The sequence below is a fragment of the Pieris napi genome, chromosome 6 (genome assembly GCF_905475465.1).
Source record: "Pieris napi chromosome 6, ilPieNapi1.2, whole genome shotgun sequence".
NCBI lineage: Eukaryota > Metazoa > Arthropoda > Insecta > Lepidoptera > Pieridae > Pieris > Pieris napi.
The window spans coordinates 11,955,454-11,973,429 of NC_062239.1; the positions used below are offsets into that span (position 1 = coordinate 11,955,454).

Sequence of the window (17,976 nt, forward strand, 5' to 3'; positions counted from 1 at the left end):
GTATTTGTTTGATTACTCAATTTAATAATGATTATCAGAGTAATTATGTATATGACGTCTTTACAATGTTTGTGTCTATGTTTGTCGTCTTTGAATCAATGCGCATGTCAAGTTGAAAATTGCAAATGGCGTCCGTTGTTATTGTTCGTACCGATTAACTATTTGTAAAATATTTACTGATCTTTTTACGGATTTTTCTATTGAACTATTATTCTGATCGGATGTAATAACCTTCAATTATACGGCGCGATACTATTTATGTGCGTTTTTATGTATTTTGAGTGTTTTTTTTCGAAATCTATGTGTGTCATGCAAATGGGGTAAGCTAGAAGTATCGGACGTCGCTTAGGTTGTTTTGGATAGTTTCAATAATAAAACCAAGTGGAGTTTTGTGACCTGATGTGTAGAAATGGATTTAGCATTAAGTTTATTAGTTAACAATTCGTGTTAGAATTGCTAAACATTACGAGAACGTCTGCAATTATCCAATGTTCCATGCCGTGACTGTACTCCCTGTACATTTCAAAATGGCTGCTGCTCTTCACGATATATGAGCTTTGCGTCACTGGAATATAAATCAGTGGATTTGATTGAAGGAGAGAAACCCCGGCTTGTAGTCGTGTGGTTCGATGTGAAAAGTTTAATTAAAGTGACAAACAGTGTCCATAAGAAGGCAAGGACAGCACAAAAGTAGCGTATCATATGTTTTGGCAGTAGTGGACACTGAGTGACCATAGAACCGATATTGCCTTGCGAGCCGGATTGTAATGTTGAGCTTGCTTTTCCAGGATGATTTGGAACACAAGAGAATAGAAATTTAGTGATATTGAGCGGAATGTGACATTGTATGATAGGTGAGTGATAGTATTTCGTTTATTTACATTTTGTTGATCGCGCAATTGTGCGGTGTTGGAACAAGATGGACACATTGGGGGTTGTAGAGGCGGCCGTCGGATGCGTCCCGCGAACGTGCATGCCGAGGCTGACCCGTCTCGCCTAATTATTTATTGATATCGAACAAAACACGTAAACACGTTATAATAAACGTTGTGTAACATACGTCCGTGTTTTTCCGACCTTGCCGTGAAAAAAGAAGGAATATTCCTTACGAAAACTAACTCTTTATAAACTTATATGATTCATTTAAATTTTACATACAATTTCTATTATACAACAAATATTATTGTCTTACTCGATTTTGATTTATCTTTAATGGCTTTTCTAACCTATGTTAGAAAATAAATATTTATTTACAAATATTATCACATCATATCACAATAACATAAAATTAAATTTACAATTTCAAATAATATTTTCTATACAAATGCAACATATAGTTAAGCTATTATTGTTAAACAATAAATATGTGCTGTATTCAAATTATTGAATCTTATCAGAGTCCATCATTTCTACAAAACTTAAGACAGGACAATAGATACAGTAATAGTAAAATGTAAGATAGTTTACATTCAATAAATACAACATAGAAATTATAAAAAAATGTGTTTCATTCTAAAGGCAGGCTTTTTTCAAATTAAAACATTATAACTTAAAAATAAAAATAAGGAATAAAAAAATGACAATTTTGCACCTTCAAATATAAGAAAACTTTACCATTACTGGGTGAAACTGAACTGCTGATGAACAAGTTAATAGAATTTAAAGTTTTCATATTATATAAGACATGAATGGAGATAATATTCATTCATACTATGAATAGGGCAGTGTTTGTATTAATTAAAAACTAAACATGATAACTATAGAAATTTTTAATTTCACTATTTTTCAAAGATTTATACCTTTGACCTAAATTTTTAATATACTATTTTGTACACAAGTGTATTTTGTTGTATTATAATATACTTCTTACTTAAAATTTACATTACTTTTATTGTTAGAATGTTCACTTTACATTCGCATAACTAAAAAAGCTATTATTTCCCCAGTGTTGTTTATATCACAATCAAATTGTATCAATATTGGCTCTGCTCTTTAACTGTTAAAAAATTATTGAAATTAATTAGAAACTAAAAATTCTTATAATAAAGTATAATTTTAGTGAAGTTTATAAAAACTTATCAGATTTGTTCTAAGTTGTACAACTCTTGGAACTTTTAATTATTTGTTTAGTATATATTTTTACTATATAAAATAAACATTATTTCAATCAATATCATTCAATAATAGTATATGATATTTACAATATAGTAATTACGCTGATTCATTACATAACACAATGTAAAGATTTATCATTAGAAGGTAAAAGTTAAATTAATTAAACATCAAATATAATTAATCTACTTTTCATAATGACTAAGCTATTTACATACACAAGTCTTACTTTCATAATTAATTTTATAATAATTTTATTTCTCACAATTTAGGATTTAACTTCCTTCAGCTATGTTCTTGTTTTTATATTAAAAAGTTATTTGTGGATTAAAATAAAACATTAAAAATTTTATTAACATAATCTGGAATTTTAGTATAATTCTCTAGAGAAAAGTTTTGACTCTATTTTATATTTGATAACAAATTGAGTTTTTTTCACAGGAGTCAGGGAATGAATATAATTATGTTATCCAATCACCAAAATGTTATTTTGTATTCTATAATTTAGACCGAGTTAGTGGTTTATAGTAAATATAAGTTATAGATTTTTGTCCCAAAAGGTATGTTTCAGACCGGCACTATTAAATCTAATTCATGTAATATTTGTTTTGATATAAACAGACACATTTAAGGTCCTTTCCCATGTTAATATCTTATATGTAAATAGCCCACTCTGCAGTAAAAATTATAAAAGCTTTATTCGAAATAAAAATATATTAAATACAACTCGCAAACTTACTTTGATAGCACTTTAGGCGATACAGAAATTGTGGTTATAAGAGAATGAAGTATAGAATTGAATTCTTCTTTCCCACTTTTAAAATTGTTTTTGGAAATATGTAATAGCTATTGCAAACTCTGTCTCCTGTCTATCCTATGATTTCCTCCACAACTGAGTTCTGCGTCAGAATATTTATCTTCTTGGTCTATCTCTTCATGGTCTTCAAACATGAAGTAATGGTTACTTGTGTAATCCACAGCATGGCAGCGGACAGCGATGGGCTAGGTTCGTGCGCTGCCTCGTGCGGCGTGGTCGTTACGTGCGAGGGCGACCTCCGCGACCCGCGCTTTCCCGCGCGCCTACGCCGGCTCTTGCGCGAACTGCGGCAGCTTCTCGCCGAGCCTCATCCGCACACGCTTAAAGTCAACAAGGTACTACTATATTGGTGTTCATCTGCTTAATGTAGACTGATGAAATACTTAGACGTAATTATGAAATTTATTTTACGTAATTAATGATAACACTTTATTAACATCGGAATAAAGAAGAATTTAAATAAACATATTGTAATGCAGGATGGCTTGCATTATTTTAATATAGATACTATAAAAGTCAAAGATAATGTAAAAACAATAATAGATATTATCTGCCGCTTTATATAGTTATTAAAGTCAGCAGTGTTGTTTCTAAACAAGATTTTTATTTTTTGAGAACTTTGTTTATGTAAAATTGGTAAACACTTATCTATTTGATAACAGGTGGAGCCGTGGAACTCGGTGCGCGTAACGCTGTCGGTGCCGCGTGCGGCAGCGGCACGTTTGCGCGCGTTGGCGGCGGCGGGTGCTCCGCAACTGCGTGCGTTGGGCATTCTCTCCGTGCAGCTAGATGGAGATGCTGCCGTCTCTCTGCGGTTGCAGCACGGCGCAGAAGTTAGGATTAATACTGAAGCTGATGGTATTATCACATTAATAGACCATACCATATTTATACGTGACCCTTAATCTAGTGTCACTTTAATTATTTTTTACAGATAAGATATTGTTTTTATGACTCACAATCCCACTTACAACTAATAATTAGGAGAATAACAGTTTTTAACTTTAATATAGTGGTCGGGCAATCTACGCATAATCAATACATATTTAATAAGTGTTCTAAGAGCCATTTTTTAATGTTAAAAAACCGGAGCTTCCAATTATTTGATGTATTTATGCAAGTCGAAAGATGAAAGGTCTGATTCATTACAAACAAAAAAGCATAGTATTTCTTAGACTGTTTAAGAATTAACTTTATTTCAATAATTAATAGATTAAAATATTTTCCAGATGCGGGTACATCGAGATCGCAATCTAACGAGCTTCTCTCGAACTTGGGTGGCATAGGCCGCCTTTTGGCCGACGATGGGGCTTCCACGAGCACCGAAGCCACCCCCCCGCGGGAGAACTTCAAGTCCCCGAACACCGTGTGCCCCATGGACGGCAAAATACCGCAGAACATTCCCACGCCGACCGATCGCTGTGAATTCCCCTTTGGCAGTATGACGCAGGCCAGGGTCATACACCGCAAGGAGAATACGTTAGGTATGGTTCAACCAGTGGGGCAGGTTTATCTTCATTAGGTCTTTTTGGAGCTATTAATATTAGCTACTTAAAAGGAGAATTTAACTTTAAAGAAATCTACAGTTTGTTTATGTTCTTCAGTAGCTATATTATTTTGAGCTTATACACATATTTAATATTGTTACAGTATTTAACAGTCTTCACCCTATAGTAAATACACATTTTATATGATGAATGATGTATATGTTAGTGTATAATAATCGTAAGTAATTATTTTTTCGCCTGGAAATGAGACTAGGATCTCTCCCTATAGAGGCAAAACACCTATAGAGGTGTTATCACCTACACCTATAAGATATACTTTTTTTTTGTTTTTGTAATAATATTAAATATGGCTCAAATTATATATTTTTTATAACATACTTATACCTAAAAAGTAAAAACTAACTATATTACATTGCCCAAACCAAAGCATGTATGTAAATTAAAACAATGACAAACAAGACTTTAATTTTTAGAAATAATGCCCGCCTTCCACTGCGAGCGGAACGGACCCATTACGGACTCCACTTTACTCGTAACGATGATTTTCATACATTTTCATTTCCGTGGGAAACTCGGTCAACTCACTCTCTCCGCTGCGCTCGTCTCTGCTTTGGTGGAAAGAAGCACATCAGTCCCAACGTGTCCCAAATCATCGTTACGAGTATAGCGGAGTCCGTAATGGGTCCGTTCCGCTCGCAGTGGAAGGCGGGCATAACCGATTTAGTATCTGAAGTATTGAAAAAACACTTACTCCATAAATAAATCAATAAATTTTTTTTTGAATAATATTGAGTTTCACCACCAATCACGGTATAATATTATCCCTAGTTAATAAATTGATGATAATTCCAGGTCTAACGGCTACTCCTCTACGGGGAAGTTCAACGGAGGGGCAATTCGTGCGGCCCTCCACGTCGTCCTTTCCTGGCCCGCCGCCTCCCTATCCCGCTCCTACGCCCCCGACCCCTACTTCTGCCCCCACTGTCGCCATGTCTTCGCCCCTATTAGTCAATCTCCTCCAGAATGATGCGCCTACGCCGCAACCGAGACCGAAAGCGCCGCATCCGGCTAAGTTAGATCGGCTTGAGGATTCACAGGTAATTATTTATTATAATTGGTTTTCAAAGTAACCCTGAATAGATTATTTTCAATGACTAATACTTATTATTAGGTTTTTTATAGTGCAAGTAATTATTAGTTTGTGTACACACACATGTCAAAGTCTCGCGAGCCCTCTGGTATTGAGAGTGTCCATGGGCGGTGGTATCACTTAACATCAGGTGAGACTCCTGCCCGTTTGCCCCCTGTTCTTAAAAAAAAAACACAAACCCTAAACTTACAATATATCTCAAGCTATTGTATGTTTTGTCCTTAGCACTATAAAATAACAATATGACTACATATATTCTTAAACTAACTAAATTTATAATTTGATTATAATTATTCATTAATTTAATTAACATACATGTGTAAAGAAAGCTAATATTGCTTTATTTTTGAGGTGTTATGGTGTCAAGGCAGTGTCAAATATTTTAGAAACAAAACTCACATTTTTTAAAATATTATTCTTATTTAGTAGTAATTAATTATAATATTATTTTAATTTAAACAAAATGAGCTAACATTACAGATTATACCAATGGCAACTATTTCCATTTATATCATAGTACTAAATATATGTATATAGTAATAAATTAAGGTTAGTTTATTTGTTGGTAATAAGTGAGCTGTGTTGGCCTAGTGGCTTCAGCGTGCGACTCTCATACCTGAGGTTGTAGGTTCAATCCCCGGATGTGAACCAATAGACTTTCTTTCTATGTGCGCATTTAACATTTGCACGAACGATGAAGGAAAACATTGTGAGGAAACCGACTTGTCTTAGACCCAAAAAGTCGACGGCGTGTGTCAGGCACCTACTTGATTTAAAAATGATCATGAAACAGATTCAAAAATCTGAGGTCAAGACTTAAAGAGGTTGTAGCGCCACTGATTTTTTTTTATAATGACGTTATTAATTTTTGCTTCACTTAAAATTTTCAATTATATTCGTGACTTGTACTGAATCGCTTTTAATATAACATTTCAAAAATAAAGCGACATCATCTTGTACCTAATGAATCCATAAGCCCCTGTTACTTAAACAAAGTTATGTCCGCAGGTGGAACTAGCCGTGGGTCGAGCGCCGTTCGAGTACCGCGGGGCACGGCCGACGCTGCGTCCCCCCACGCCGACGTCTTCTCCCATCCCCTCCCCTTCCTCCCCTCGACCCAGGCCGAACTTCATCCGCCGGGCATTCGTGGCGCGACCCCAACCCCCGACGCAGTATCGGGCGCCCCCCAACGCGACGATCGTCACCCGGCAACGGTTTCCGTATCCCGAGTTCCCTCCGCCCCCGCCCCCGTACAGGCAAGCGGTGCCCAGGCCTAGACCCCAGCCGCCGCGAGTCACTCAGGAAGACCTCCAGGCGTTGTTGCCGCCGCCGCCCACCTCTATGGATCAGAAGACGCAGTCCAGTTTCCAGGTATGTGTTAGTACAATTTTATCTTTTTAATCCACATTTTTTTATATTGTCTTTTCTGCTATTTAACAATCAAATCCTGCATAAATATATACACTAAAGAGATATTATTTGGCTGCTTTAGCTTTGATTTGCATGGGACAGTATCAATACCTATTATAGTGTATAGATTTGTTGATATTATATTAAATGCGTTATAATTATGTTTACAGGAGTTCCAGCGGTATCAGCAGCAATACAACGCCCGGCAGCGCGCCGCGTCCCGCGCCGCCAACGCCCCGCAGCCCGACTGGAACGAGCCCTACCGGGACACGTTGGGACTGGCCTTGCCCGAATTGCCCGACGGCTGCGACCTCGACCAGCTGCTTCCCTCTCTCCCCTCGGACCTCAATCTGGACGACACCGCCCTCTCCGCCATCTCCGACCTCGACTCCAATAAGCTCGATCTCCTCTACGAGCAGGAGCACTCCAACCCCGATGCCCTGCTGCAGGAGATCACCGGTGTCCAGTATCCCCTGAACGGGCCCGACGTGCCCGCCCAGAACGAAGTGCCTAAAGACTACGGCGAGAACAACTTTATGCCGCCGCCGCCGCCGCCCGTGCCTTCCAAGTTCCAGAACAGTCCGAATCCACCTTTCAAGTCGCCCCCTCCCGAAAGGATCAACCATCTGACGAATATGCCCCCTCCCCTGAGACTCCCCGTGAGGGCCACGGCTTCGGTCTCGACGGCGACGGTCGGCTCGCAGGCGACGGCTCAGGAGATCGAGGAGCAGAACAAACGGTATCTCATCAAAACTCTCATGAGAGACGACGAGCCGCCTCCGCCGCCGCCTCCCAAGGAGCCCGAGAAGAAGCCGGAGGTCATCGTCGCCCAGTGTAAAGTCAGAGATGGAACCGAAACGTCGGAGATTTTTTCTAAAACGGACGACGACAAGAAGGATGACGACAAATCGAAAAGCAAAATGATTGCGAAGAAGGACGTCAAGGATGATAAATCGATCGCGCAGAAAGGCGGGAAACCCCGGAGCGGGGCCAAAGAGAAGCCCGCGGTCCTGAAGGATAAGATTGTGCGCGACGGAAAGTCTGCCAAAGTTGCCTTAACGCGGCCTCACGTCGCGAAACCCTCGACGCCCAACGCCGAGGCGCCGAAGTCTCCCCCCGGGGAGAAAGAGTCCATCAAGTTGCGGCTCAAGCTCGATAAGAACGAGCCCGTCGTCCAACCCGTGTACAAAGCGGATATTAGCTTTAATAACCAGCAACCCAAGCCCGATAAACCGGCGGAAAGTGAGCCCAGGGTGCCTCCTCTACACATAAGCTTACGGGGGCGGAATTCCAAAGTTATAACGAATTCTAAAAAAGAAAAGAAAAAATTAGCCCCGGGCGAGTTACACAAAAAGGTGAAAATAAGAAAATCTATTGAGTCCGATGAAAAATCTCATCGAAGGGATTCGGAAGAATCTCTGGCCACAAAATCGAGTGATAGCACGGAGAATTCGAAGACTGATGAGTATTTACACGTAAAAAATATGAAACTCAACAACCACTTCGACGGCGATGGGATCAAAACGGACGTCACCGGGGACAATAACGTAGTCTATAGAATGAAGACGATATCGAAGAACGCGCATATCGTGACCAAACACGACTACAAATTAAATAACAAAATTCAGAATTTAGATATGAAATTAAAAAAGAAATCGAAAGTCCTCAGCGACGGTAAGGCGATAGAAAAAGAAAGAGATAAAGAGTGGAGGAACGATTTGCTAGACAAGGAGGGGAAATACGCGCAAAACGAGGGTTACAGAGAGACAAACAATCACGAGGCAAAGAAGAAGTTACCGACGAAAGTCGAGGCAAAATGTGATATTAAATCCAGTGAAGTGCAATCGGTTGACAGTGAATGTGAAAAAGACGGCAGTGAAGTGAGACTGTGTCTTAGTGAAAGGACAGTGGGTGAGGAGAAAGAGGACAATAAGTTAAAACGGACACTCACCGATAGTGCTATCACCTCCCCCAATGGGCTCTTATCCTCTGAGAAGAAGAGGAAGACCACACATAGTTCCTGTCCAGGTAAGTCTTGTGTCGTTTATAGGTAACATTTAATGCAAGTTTTACACTGGAAATTGAGATGTTCGGGAAACATTGTACCACAAACTGTGTGATACTTGCATTACAATAAAATACTCAAGTGTATATAATTATTTGTAAAGAGTTCTTTTACTTAGCATTATCCTGAGGGAGAAGAGTTTGAGATCTATTTTAAATGTTTTACACATGTTTGAATTAATTTGTTTTGCACAATGTGATAGAGCTCTCGACAAAACACTCATGCCATTTCTTTTAATAAAGTTGTCAAATTGTTTTGCTACTTCCCGAAGTCCGGAAGACTTGAGGGCTATTTTTGTACATAAGAAAATTGTAAATAGTAACCTTTTTGTTTAGTTCTTGAAAATGGGCATTTTATCATAAGCATTGATATTGTGTTGTAATGAATGATTATTTATATATTATATATTTTAATGTAATTTGTAGGGTACATCAGAAATTACAATGAAAGCTATTGACAAAATGTGTAAAAATTTTATACACCTGTTAATTAAAATATCTTTTATTAAAAGCTGACAATTCTTGCATTTTACCCCTTTTGATCAATATATATTGTATAATTGTACTCGACAGACTAATATAAACTAAATTACTCATCAAAATCATTGTGTTTTCTTTCTAATCATCCTAATTATAATAAGTTTTAAAGTTAATTTATGTGACAAACTAAATCAATTTAATTTAAATATTTTTATACCTGTCAACATTAAATAAATTAGATTTTTGTGATCAAACCGAATGAAGGTAGTATGCCCATTTTCTTATAACTGCATGTATAATTTGAATATAATGTAACACTAATATGAAGAACTATTTCTCAAGAAATATTTCTTCAGGAGGATTCCCTCCAGTCACAGATACAATATTTACAGGAGTTCCTTTGTTTGCGTTCCAGATCCTCCTGGATCGACAAACGTAGGCACGATAGGTGGATCCCGGGGGGACTCCCCGCCCGCCTCTAGTCAGCGAACAGGCGCCGTCTCACCCAGGAGGAAGGAGCGCCCCAAGGACAAGTCCTACTGCAAACTCGTCGCGGAGAGAACCGCCCGCCCCGAAGCTGAGAAATTCACTAACAGGTCGCCCAACTCCCAAGCGCAAGGGGAAGACTCGGGAATAGAATCCATGGATGCCTTATCGGAGAAATCCCCTAATCAAGCCAGCCAATCGCCCCCCGGTCCCCAGAGGAAAGAACGCCTCGATATGCCCAGATCGACCAGTCCCACCTCAGTCCAGAGGATAATCGGTGTCATCGACCCTACCCCCGCTTCTGATGAACTTTTAGAAAGGCTATCGCTGGCCACGGGGCAACCCCATTATGACCCCGGGCCCCCAGATATCGATGACATAGGGGACATCGAAGCGGAACTGGCCAAGATGCACGACCACATAAACGGGGACGACGCGCCTAGGAGACCGCTCGATGTAAGCAATCAGACCAAAGAAGTTAAAAGAACACCCACACCTGTACTGAGAGACGACGACAAGCCGCCTTGCCAAAGTATAGATAGAGGAAATGACCAAGACAAGAAAGAAGATATCAAGCTGGAAAGTAATATTGCTCAAAAGGATGAAGCGACGAAACAGGAGAGAAACGTTTCGCCGAAAAAAGAAAAGAGTGAAGAGTTTGATAACTTACCAAGCAGAGTTTCGCCTCCTCTCTATACGTATTCTAATCAAGAAAAGTCGTCAACGGAAGGACATGAGATAAAGGAAGAAAAATCCACCGTCGAAAATGGTGAGGCAAAAAATTTCGAGACCGAAAAAGATAAGACAGAGGTCAAAATAGAAAGATTACCACTCAAAGCGGATTTCCCCGATAAGAGCTTATTAGAGCAATTGCTGATAGAGATACCGACGCCCGATTACGTCAGCAAACGGCCCGAGTCGCCCTCACCATCCGCCTTAGAAAGGGTCGCGCGGAGCAGCGTGCGCACGAGATCCAGCAGCAAAATGAACAGCCCCGCGGACGGACCCAAAACTCCGCGGCTCAGTCCGGGTCTAAGTAAGCTCGAGCGGTCCGATTCACCCGCGCTTCAACCGAGGAACTGCTTGAGAAGCAGTTCCGTCGACAAAACCAGTCCTAAAACGGCCACCGTCGCCAACGCCAAACCCGTCCCCGGGGGAAAGCGAAAACGTCGCGAGTCAGAAAGTTCATGCACGTCCACCGTTAGCATAGAGGAGGGTCTATCGCCGGGCCGGACGAAGAAGAAACCCAGACGGGTGGATCAGAAACCAGGGATCCCGGCGGTCGGCGGGAAAGGGAAGAAGGATTCGGATAGCGATAGTGACGAGCCGTTGATCTGCAAGGTGCGGGGGAAGGGGGTGAAGACAGTGAAACCGGGGGTAAAGGTGGTGAAAGGGGCAGAAGGGGTGGGGACGAGACGGTCCGTGCGCCACGGGGCAGCACCCACCGCGCCTGCCACGCCGGCGCCGCCCAACAGCACCACTGTCAGGCGGAAAACGAGGAGTGCTGGTGAGTAGTAGTTACGGAAATTTTTGTGGTTATGATTGCTGGATGTACAAGTATGACGTGTTCTGATTTTTTTAGTTTTATCGGGTTGAATAAAACCTCATATTGAAATTATCCAAATACATGGGTTTTTTAAAGTCAAACTAAACCCTCAAAAGAAATTTCTGTGGGTATACTGATATATTTGTCATTTGAATGTGCAAATACTAATAATTACATACACTTTCCAGTGGGCGAAGGTACTACGGCAAGTCCCAGTGCGGTGCGCAGAAGACGTGCGTCCCGCGACGGCAAGTGACGGCGGCGACGCGCGCGTTCCCACGCGCTTTCCTTGTCCCCTTTGCCCCTCCCTTTGGCCCCTCTCCCGCTCCCGTGCCCCCTGCCGCGCCACCTCCAGCTGCCCCTTTTCTACCAGCTAGACTGACACACAACTATACGTACTGTGATGAATCGTGAGAGTATCGCGAGTGAGAGGACTAAATCGCTGCATACAAGTGCAGCCCACGCTTTTCGAGTGTTCGAGATCGCTCGCGCATCATAATTTTCCATTTTATGAATCTCAGCTGTTTATAAATGAAAATTTTACGCAACTACGCGCTTTATTTATACGAAATACGAGCGATGGTGGACTTTGTCACTCGAGTCGGTTTTGGCGTACAGTTATTTTTATTTTAGTGAACAAACGATGTTACCATTCACTATGAAGCACTCAGTTTTAACTAAGTTTATTTTCTTGTATGGAGTATATGATCGTGTTCGCTTCGGCACGCGAGAGGGAGCCTTAGTCTAGAGAATAGAAATGTATCAATATTGTACAAAAAGCACTCTTACTTGTAGGCACATTGTTATAATAGGATAATATACCCGAGAGATATAAAGAGTAAATTCATAAAGTTTTAAAAAGATATTTTCATACGTTTTTGCACGATTCGTAACTTCGTGAAGTGAACCGCGTTCTAGTTTTATCGCGTTTTGGCGGGAAATTTGACAGCTTGCATTTTCAATCCTCTAATTTAAAGAGTTTCTCAAGATGGCGGTTTCCCGCGCAAAACGACCGCTATTACGATGTAATGTTAGTGTTTTTATGATTAAGAATTCACGACCAATAATTGTAATTTGAATGTGACATTATACTTAAATAATTTCTTAGTACACGATTATAATCGTGAGTGTTTCAACAGTTGTCTGTTTGGGCTTCCAATATTCTAAACAAACCTTTGATTTATCGTTCACTGTGAATGAAGATAGACTGAAACAAGATTCTTTATAAATCATTCCGTCTCGCTAGGATTTATGGAAGTACACATAGGTTAGAGCGAGATGAATAGATTTGAGTTTCTTTCCCACTAGTTGTCTTTATTCGCTCGCGTTGCTTTTATATCCAATCTCCTATTTCATTTGTTGCTTTAAATTCTTTGACTTTAAATTAATTGACCCAGTGATCGTGACGTAATGCAATTTTATTTAGGCACTTTAGCACTGTACATAGTGAATTGAATTTTTGAGAGCTTAGTTGCTAAGTAGGCTTAGTATTTATTACAGTTTTAAAAATATTTTTCTCGGCAACGTTTTAAAAATCGATGTTATTACTTTGCGGTCCTAAGTCTGAGATACAAACCTAAGCAATAAAGGTGGATGTGAGTCGTTTAATTTTTATAGTTCTAGAATTTTTACCACTTTACAATCCCATTTGAGTCACAACTTTTCTTTTCCCGCGATTTCTCCTGTCCCTTGACGTATTGTCAATGTGAGTTGATCAGTGATAGTGCTACAATACAAAGGTGTTAGTGCGTATGTAGTTTAATATACAGCATCACACAAAGATCTTTTTGTCAATTCGGGAACCTTAACAATTATTGAAACCACAGTTAAGTTGACAGTTGTACTGCGCCAAAATTCATATTTAACATATTTATAATCTGCCTTACTGACATTATAATTTAATGCGTAGCTCATAGGTAAACAGGAAGGTCTTTGTTTGATGTTGATTTTGAGAATATTTTATAGTTAAATATAATAAAATGCCTGATAATTGTGCCCTAAAACATGTGCCGTGGTTAGAGCTGTGTCTACTGCATTCTCTATAGTGTATTTTAGTTTTGGAATACGTCCGCGTCCGGCGGCGGTACGTTTCAAACTGGACTTTATAGGCGCTGTTGAATTGAACATATTTACTATATTTTTTAAATCTACCCTCCAATTCGAAACGTTCGGTTGCCGCATGTGGGAGTGTTCCAAAATATTTTAGCGTGTAAATTGTGTGCGATAGATGTGGGGTTTAGGGGGGGGGGGGGGGGTAGCGTGCGCACGCCTTTTGTGTTACATTTTTCGTGGATATTAAGTTATTAGTTGAAAAAATTCGGTTTAAACCGATGTAATCTGTAAATCTTATGTATAGTTGGGAAATTAATATATGTTACGCGTTAAGAATGTTTTTCTATGATTTTGTTCGGGAGTTTTGTACATAGGGGGGCGTCGAAGCGGTCTCCTGCCGGTGAAGCCTTGTATTATAAGAGTAGACCCGCAAAGCCTGTACCATATAATTATAATAAACTCTCAAACTAGGTGTGTATATTGGGTGTATAGTTATCCTTTTAGTTGTATTGTTTTTGTTTTTATTTTCGACTAAATGATAGTAATTTATGCCGATAAAAATCTTTATTATACATTTATGAAAGAGGAATACAAATAGTTTAAACACTTATACATATAGGTTAGGGGTTACACCACGAGATAGCATATTATAGTTTTGGTATGTAAACATATAACATGTAAATAGAATCGCAGAAATAGTGAAATAAATGAATCGATACAATAAATTTTAACAATTATGTTATTTGTAATATTTTTTCTAGTTGGTGTTGTTAGTCGCGCGGTTTTAGACGAGTGAGCGCTGTACATTTTGTTGCTGGCAATTGTTTGCATCATTTTATTGTGCATATATTTTCCTGTAAGTTGCTTTTTCTGTCGTTTCTCCATTATTTTTAAATCATATAATAATTATATTCATAAAGTATGATGAGTCATGGTGAATTATTATCATATTATTATTAAAAATGAAAGAAAATAAGGAATATTATTGTTCTGCTATTATTAAATTTGTAAAGTTAGTTTATTAATAAATGAATAAAAAATTGTTTCTTGTTTTTATGTTCCTTTTGTTCGGGATGGGGGTTACAAATCCTTAAAAAAATTCGTGGCAATGCATTTTTTAAATTTTATCTCAAAATTTTATATTAGAATACTAGGTACTCTTATTACGTAAACTTTAAAGATAATTCATAATGCAGAAACTTGAATCAAGTTCCGCCATGGCCGACAAAATTGACTCGAAGTGATTTTTGATCACTGATTGTGCATTTATCCGTTATTAATTTTTTATCTTACGATTAAATTCGACCCAGTAAAAATAACTTTTATGTATGATAGTAACTATTGAATTAGCTAGTCTAGATTACGAAATACGTAGCTTTATAGCAATATTCATTTTAAAAGTTGCGCGCAATCAGTTATGTTTAGTCTATGATTATTTGAATCTATGGATGCTGCTCATTCATAAGCGGTATATTTTATCTGCATCGGACATGGTTATTTACACCAATCAGAATAGTTGTTTCGTGTAATCTAATTGGGCGGTTATCGTAGATCGATTTCAGCTGGCCAATAGGGGAGGTTCTTCGAAGGGGCTTACAACACTTGCAGTCACTTTCAGTCGACCATTGAAAACCTTATTCCTTGTGAAAATAATTCGTGCTCTCAGGTTAACTTATTTATAATAAAAGTAAGTTATATATATATTTTTTTATTTTTTTTATTACAATATAATTACCAATTTCAATCTATTCTCCATGTCTTTTTTTCAAGTTTATAGTTTTTACTGATATGTGTTATGTAAGAACATCAATAAATAATTTTCCTGTTCTCAAACAACAATAAAATCATAATTGCTTTTCTACTAACATTATAATTGCAACTGACAAAATTTTATTTTAGTGAATTAAATTCGAATTGTAATTTTATATATATTTGGCAACATAACTTTAACATTGATAAGATTTGATAACCCTACTTCTATTTCAATTCTCTATTTGAATTTTAAAAATTATATACAAATATAATTAACATTATTAGTGTAAACCAATTATTAATTACGCCTGGTGAATTTGCACAAATAATAAATCCGAAAATGAATTATTGAAGTGATTATAATCTAGTAGGACCTGATCTTATATAAACCATGTTCCAATCTTTAAACTAATTTTTTTTCTACTTTTCATAATCTAAAACGGGCAGGTATTATCTATATTGTTGAGCTTCAATGATTTAGTGACACCTTTATGCGGCATGAGCTATGCCGTTTTCCTACTCCCAAGGTTTTTCTTGTTTGGCTCGGTTTAAATGTTAATGTTTTAACATGAATAATACTTTTATTACTGTTATAGATGGCCGGTGAAAGTGCTGTATCCACAGTTGCCAAGCCTTTAATGCGAGGCCTCCTGAACAATGCTATTAAGAGAAATCTGATCGTTTCTCTGACCCTTGCTGGTTTATCTGGATTTGCCTTCCAGCAGCTTGTTGCCAGTGAGCGGAAGAGGAAGTACGCTGAATTCTACAGGTAAGATTTTTACTTTCTAAGAGTTCTCAATTTGATTAATTGAATCACTTATGTATTGGATTCTGAGTTACTCTAATGCTAAAGAATTTACGAAAAATTGCATTTTGGATAGGTTTGAGTAAAATTTAAATGCTAAAAGATCTAATTTTAATTGTAGTTATAATTTTTCTAGTAGTTTAAAGTTCTACTAAAGTAAAATTATAGCATTCATAATTGTATGAATATAATAATAATAGCAAATAAGTAAATTACATTTTAAAGCTAATCAATCCTACATAGATACTACATTCGATTAGTTTAATGTAACGCTTCTAGGTGGCGCTAGTGGTAAAATAGTCATACTTTTTTATGTTTCAGGACATATGACGCTGAGAAGGAATTTGAAGAAATGAAGGCTAAGGGTCTGTTCCAGTCCTGTTAGGATGAAAACTTATTAGTGTAGTATAATTTTCCTTCATGTAAAATATGTAATTTAAAATAAAAATCATTTCACTTTACTTTTGTTTATTTTATACAAACTAGAACTAGGAAATTAAAATTGGCTTCTTTTTTATCTACGATAAAACACATAAGAATCAACAAACAACAGCAACAAAGTTAGATAATTATTGTTGTTTAAAAATGTACAGAACAATATAGAATACTTGGATGAAAATTTACATACAAACAGACAGACCAAGTGGAATTTTTTCACAAGTTTATTCACAATTAATAGTAATAAAAACAATTGAAATTATTACTAAAAATCAGGATCAAATCTCACTTGTGATTAATGAAATAAACGGTATATTTAAATTACGAATTCAAAAATCTAATTTACATTTTCAATCAATGCAATGTAAAGTTTCCTTTGAATTAAATTTCACGTATTTATAGGTAATATTCAGAATAGAAAGTATTGGATATTGAGTTATAGTACGCACTACGCACTGTCTCAATTCTGAAAACGCGGGTTAGTGTGCTGCAATGCCGCAGCCCGCATCCCAACTTCCATATTCGCTTTATAAATGCTCAGTGATACCAACTCCTACAGAATGTTCCCCCTACTCCCTAGGACCAACATCAAATACTCTTAATATCGATTAAAAACCCCTAAAGTTTGTTTTGTCAAAAATACATTTATGTAGTATAAAAGTTCGATCTATAGCCACGCTTGGAGTATTGAAGTGAAGTTTGTTGGTTGGGTTAGGTTTAATATAAATTGTGTAGAATCGTGGGTTCATTAAGAAAAAAATAATTTCTTGTATAAAGAACCCTCTACAAATCCCCACATCTTTATTCCCCATAAATTTGGAGGAAAATCCTAAAGTAGTCAACACTGTAAATTCTCAGAGCTAAATTATTTCGAAACCGTAGAGGGCAAAATTATTTTGACATTTGACTATTACAATATTTTGATACTTGTAACACTATATTAGTATTTATAGTCTCTATTATTTCCATTAAAGAGGTACATGGGGACAAAAAGGAAATGAAACACACAACCACAATTTACGAGTTTAATCTGGACATCAATATGTATCTTTCCAGAGATAATAAATGTTAACAATTCAATTGATTAAATACAGCTTACGCTAAACACAGGGCCAGCCTGTGCTCTACAACTTAAAGGAGTAAAATGCGGAAGCAGAGCTTAACCGCAATAAGCGCATAATGTTAGGAAGTTTAACTAATCTATACGGTTGTCTGTTTTGCCTCCTGCTTTTATAAAAAATAATACTTAAATTGTCTATTAACGGGAACAATGATTCAATACGTCAATTCGTTCGTTCGTACGTTCTGAATAATTCTGAATAACACTTTTAAAATTTGTTCATAAAAGTGTTGTCA

General features: G+C 37.6%; 2 protein-coding genes across 4 annotated transcripts; both read left to right on the plus strand.

Moving 5' to 3' along the window:
• The first annotated feature begins 93 nt into the window (after positions 1 to 93).
• Positions 94 to 14,588, plus strand: LOC125050709 (protein piccolo-like). 3 transcript variants are annotated; one of them, XM_047650741.1, is made up of 9 exons: positions 94 to 854; positions 3,093 to 3,264; positions 3,592 to 3,787; positions 4,159 to 4,413; positions 5,290 to 5,534; positions 6,596 to 6,964; positions 7,168 to 9,025; positions 9,957 to 11,534; positions 11,762 to 14,588. In XM_047650741.1, the coding sequence occupies exons 2-9, from the start codon at positions 3,094 to 3,096 to the stop codon at positions 11,827 to 11,829; spliced, it is 4,740 nt and encodes a 1,579-aa protein (XP_047506697.1). In that variant the 5' UTR covers positions 94 to 854; position 3,093; the 3' UTR covers positions 11,830 to 14,588. The 3 variants fall into 3 exon arrangements, with proteins under 3 accessions (XP_047506697.1, XP_047506695.1, XP_047506696.1); XM_047650739.1 differs by lacking the exon at positions 94 to 854 and having other exon boundaries at positions 3,068 to 3,264; XM_047650740.1 differs by lacking the exon at positions 94 to 854 and having other exon boundaries at positions 3,069 to 3,264; positions 6,596 to 6,958.
• A 580-nt stretch (positions 14,589 to 15,168) lies between these two features.
• Positions 15,169 to 16,643, plus strand: LOC125050517 (cytochrome c oxidase subunit 6C-like). The gene is made up of 3 exons (XM_047650417.1): positions 15,169 to 15,312; positions 15,974 to 16,146; positions 16,504 to 16,643. Exons 2-3 carry the CDS (start codon positions 15,974 to 15,976, stop codon positions 16,565 to 16,567), a joined length of 237 nt encoding a protein of 78 aa, XP_047506373.1. The 5' UTR covers positions 15,169 to 15,312; the 3' UTR covers positions 16,568 to 16,643.
• Positions 16,644 to 17,976: the final 1,333 nt, after the last annotated feature.

Bases quoted from the DNA above. Each gene is read 5' to 3' on its own strand.
- LOC125050709 (XM_047650739.1), top strand. From the start codon at position 3,070: ATGGTTACTTGTGTAATCCACAGCATGGCAGCGGACAGCGATGGGCTA. The intron at 6,965-7,167 runs GTTAGTACAATT...TTATGTTTACAG, and splicing joins AGTCCAGTTTCCAGGTATGT to GAGTTCCAGCGGTATCAGCA. The intron at 11,535-11,761 runs GTGAGTAGTAGT...TACACTTTCCAG, and splicing joins GCGGAAAACGAGGAGTGCTG to TGGGCGAAGGTACTACGGCA.
- LOC125050517 (XM_047650417.1), top strand. From the start codon at position 15,974: ATGGCCGGTGAAAGTGCTGTATCCACAGTTGCCAAGCCTTTAATGCGA. The intron at 16,147-16,503 runs GTAAGATTTTTA...TTTATGTTTCAG, and splicing joins AAGTACGCTGAATTCTACAG to GACATATGACGCTGAGAAGG.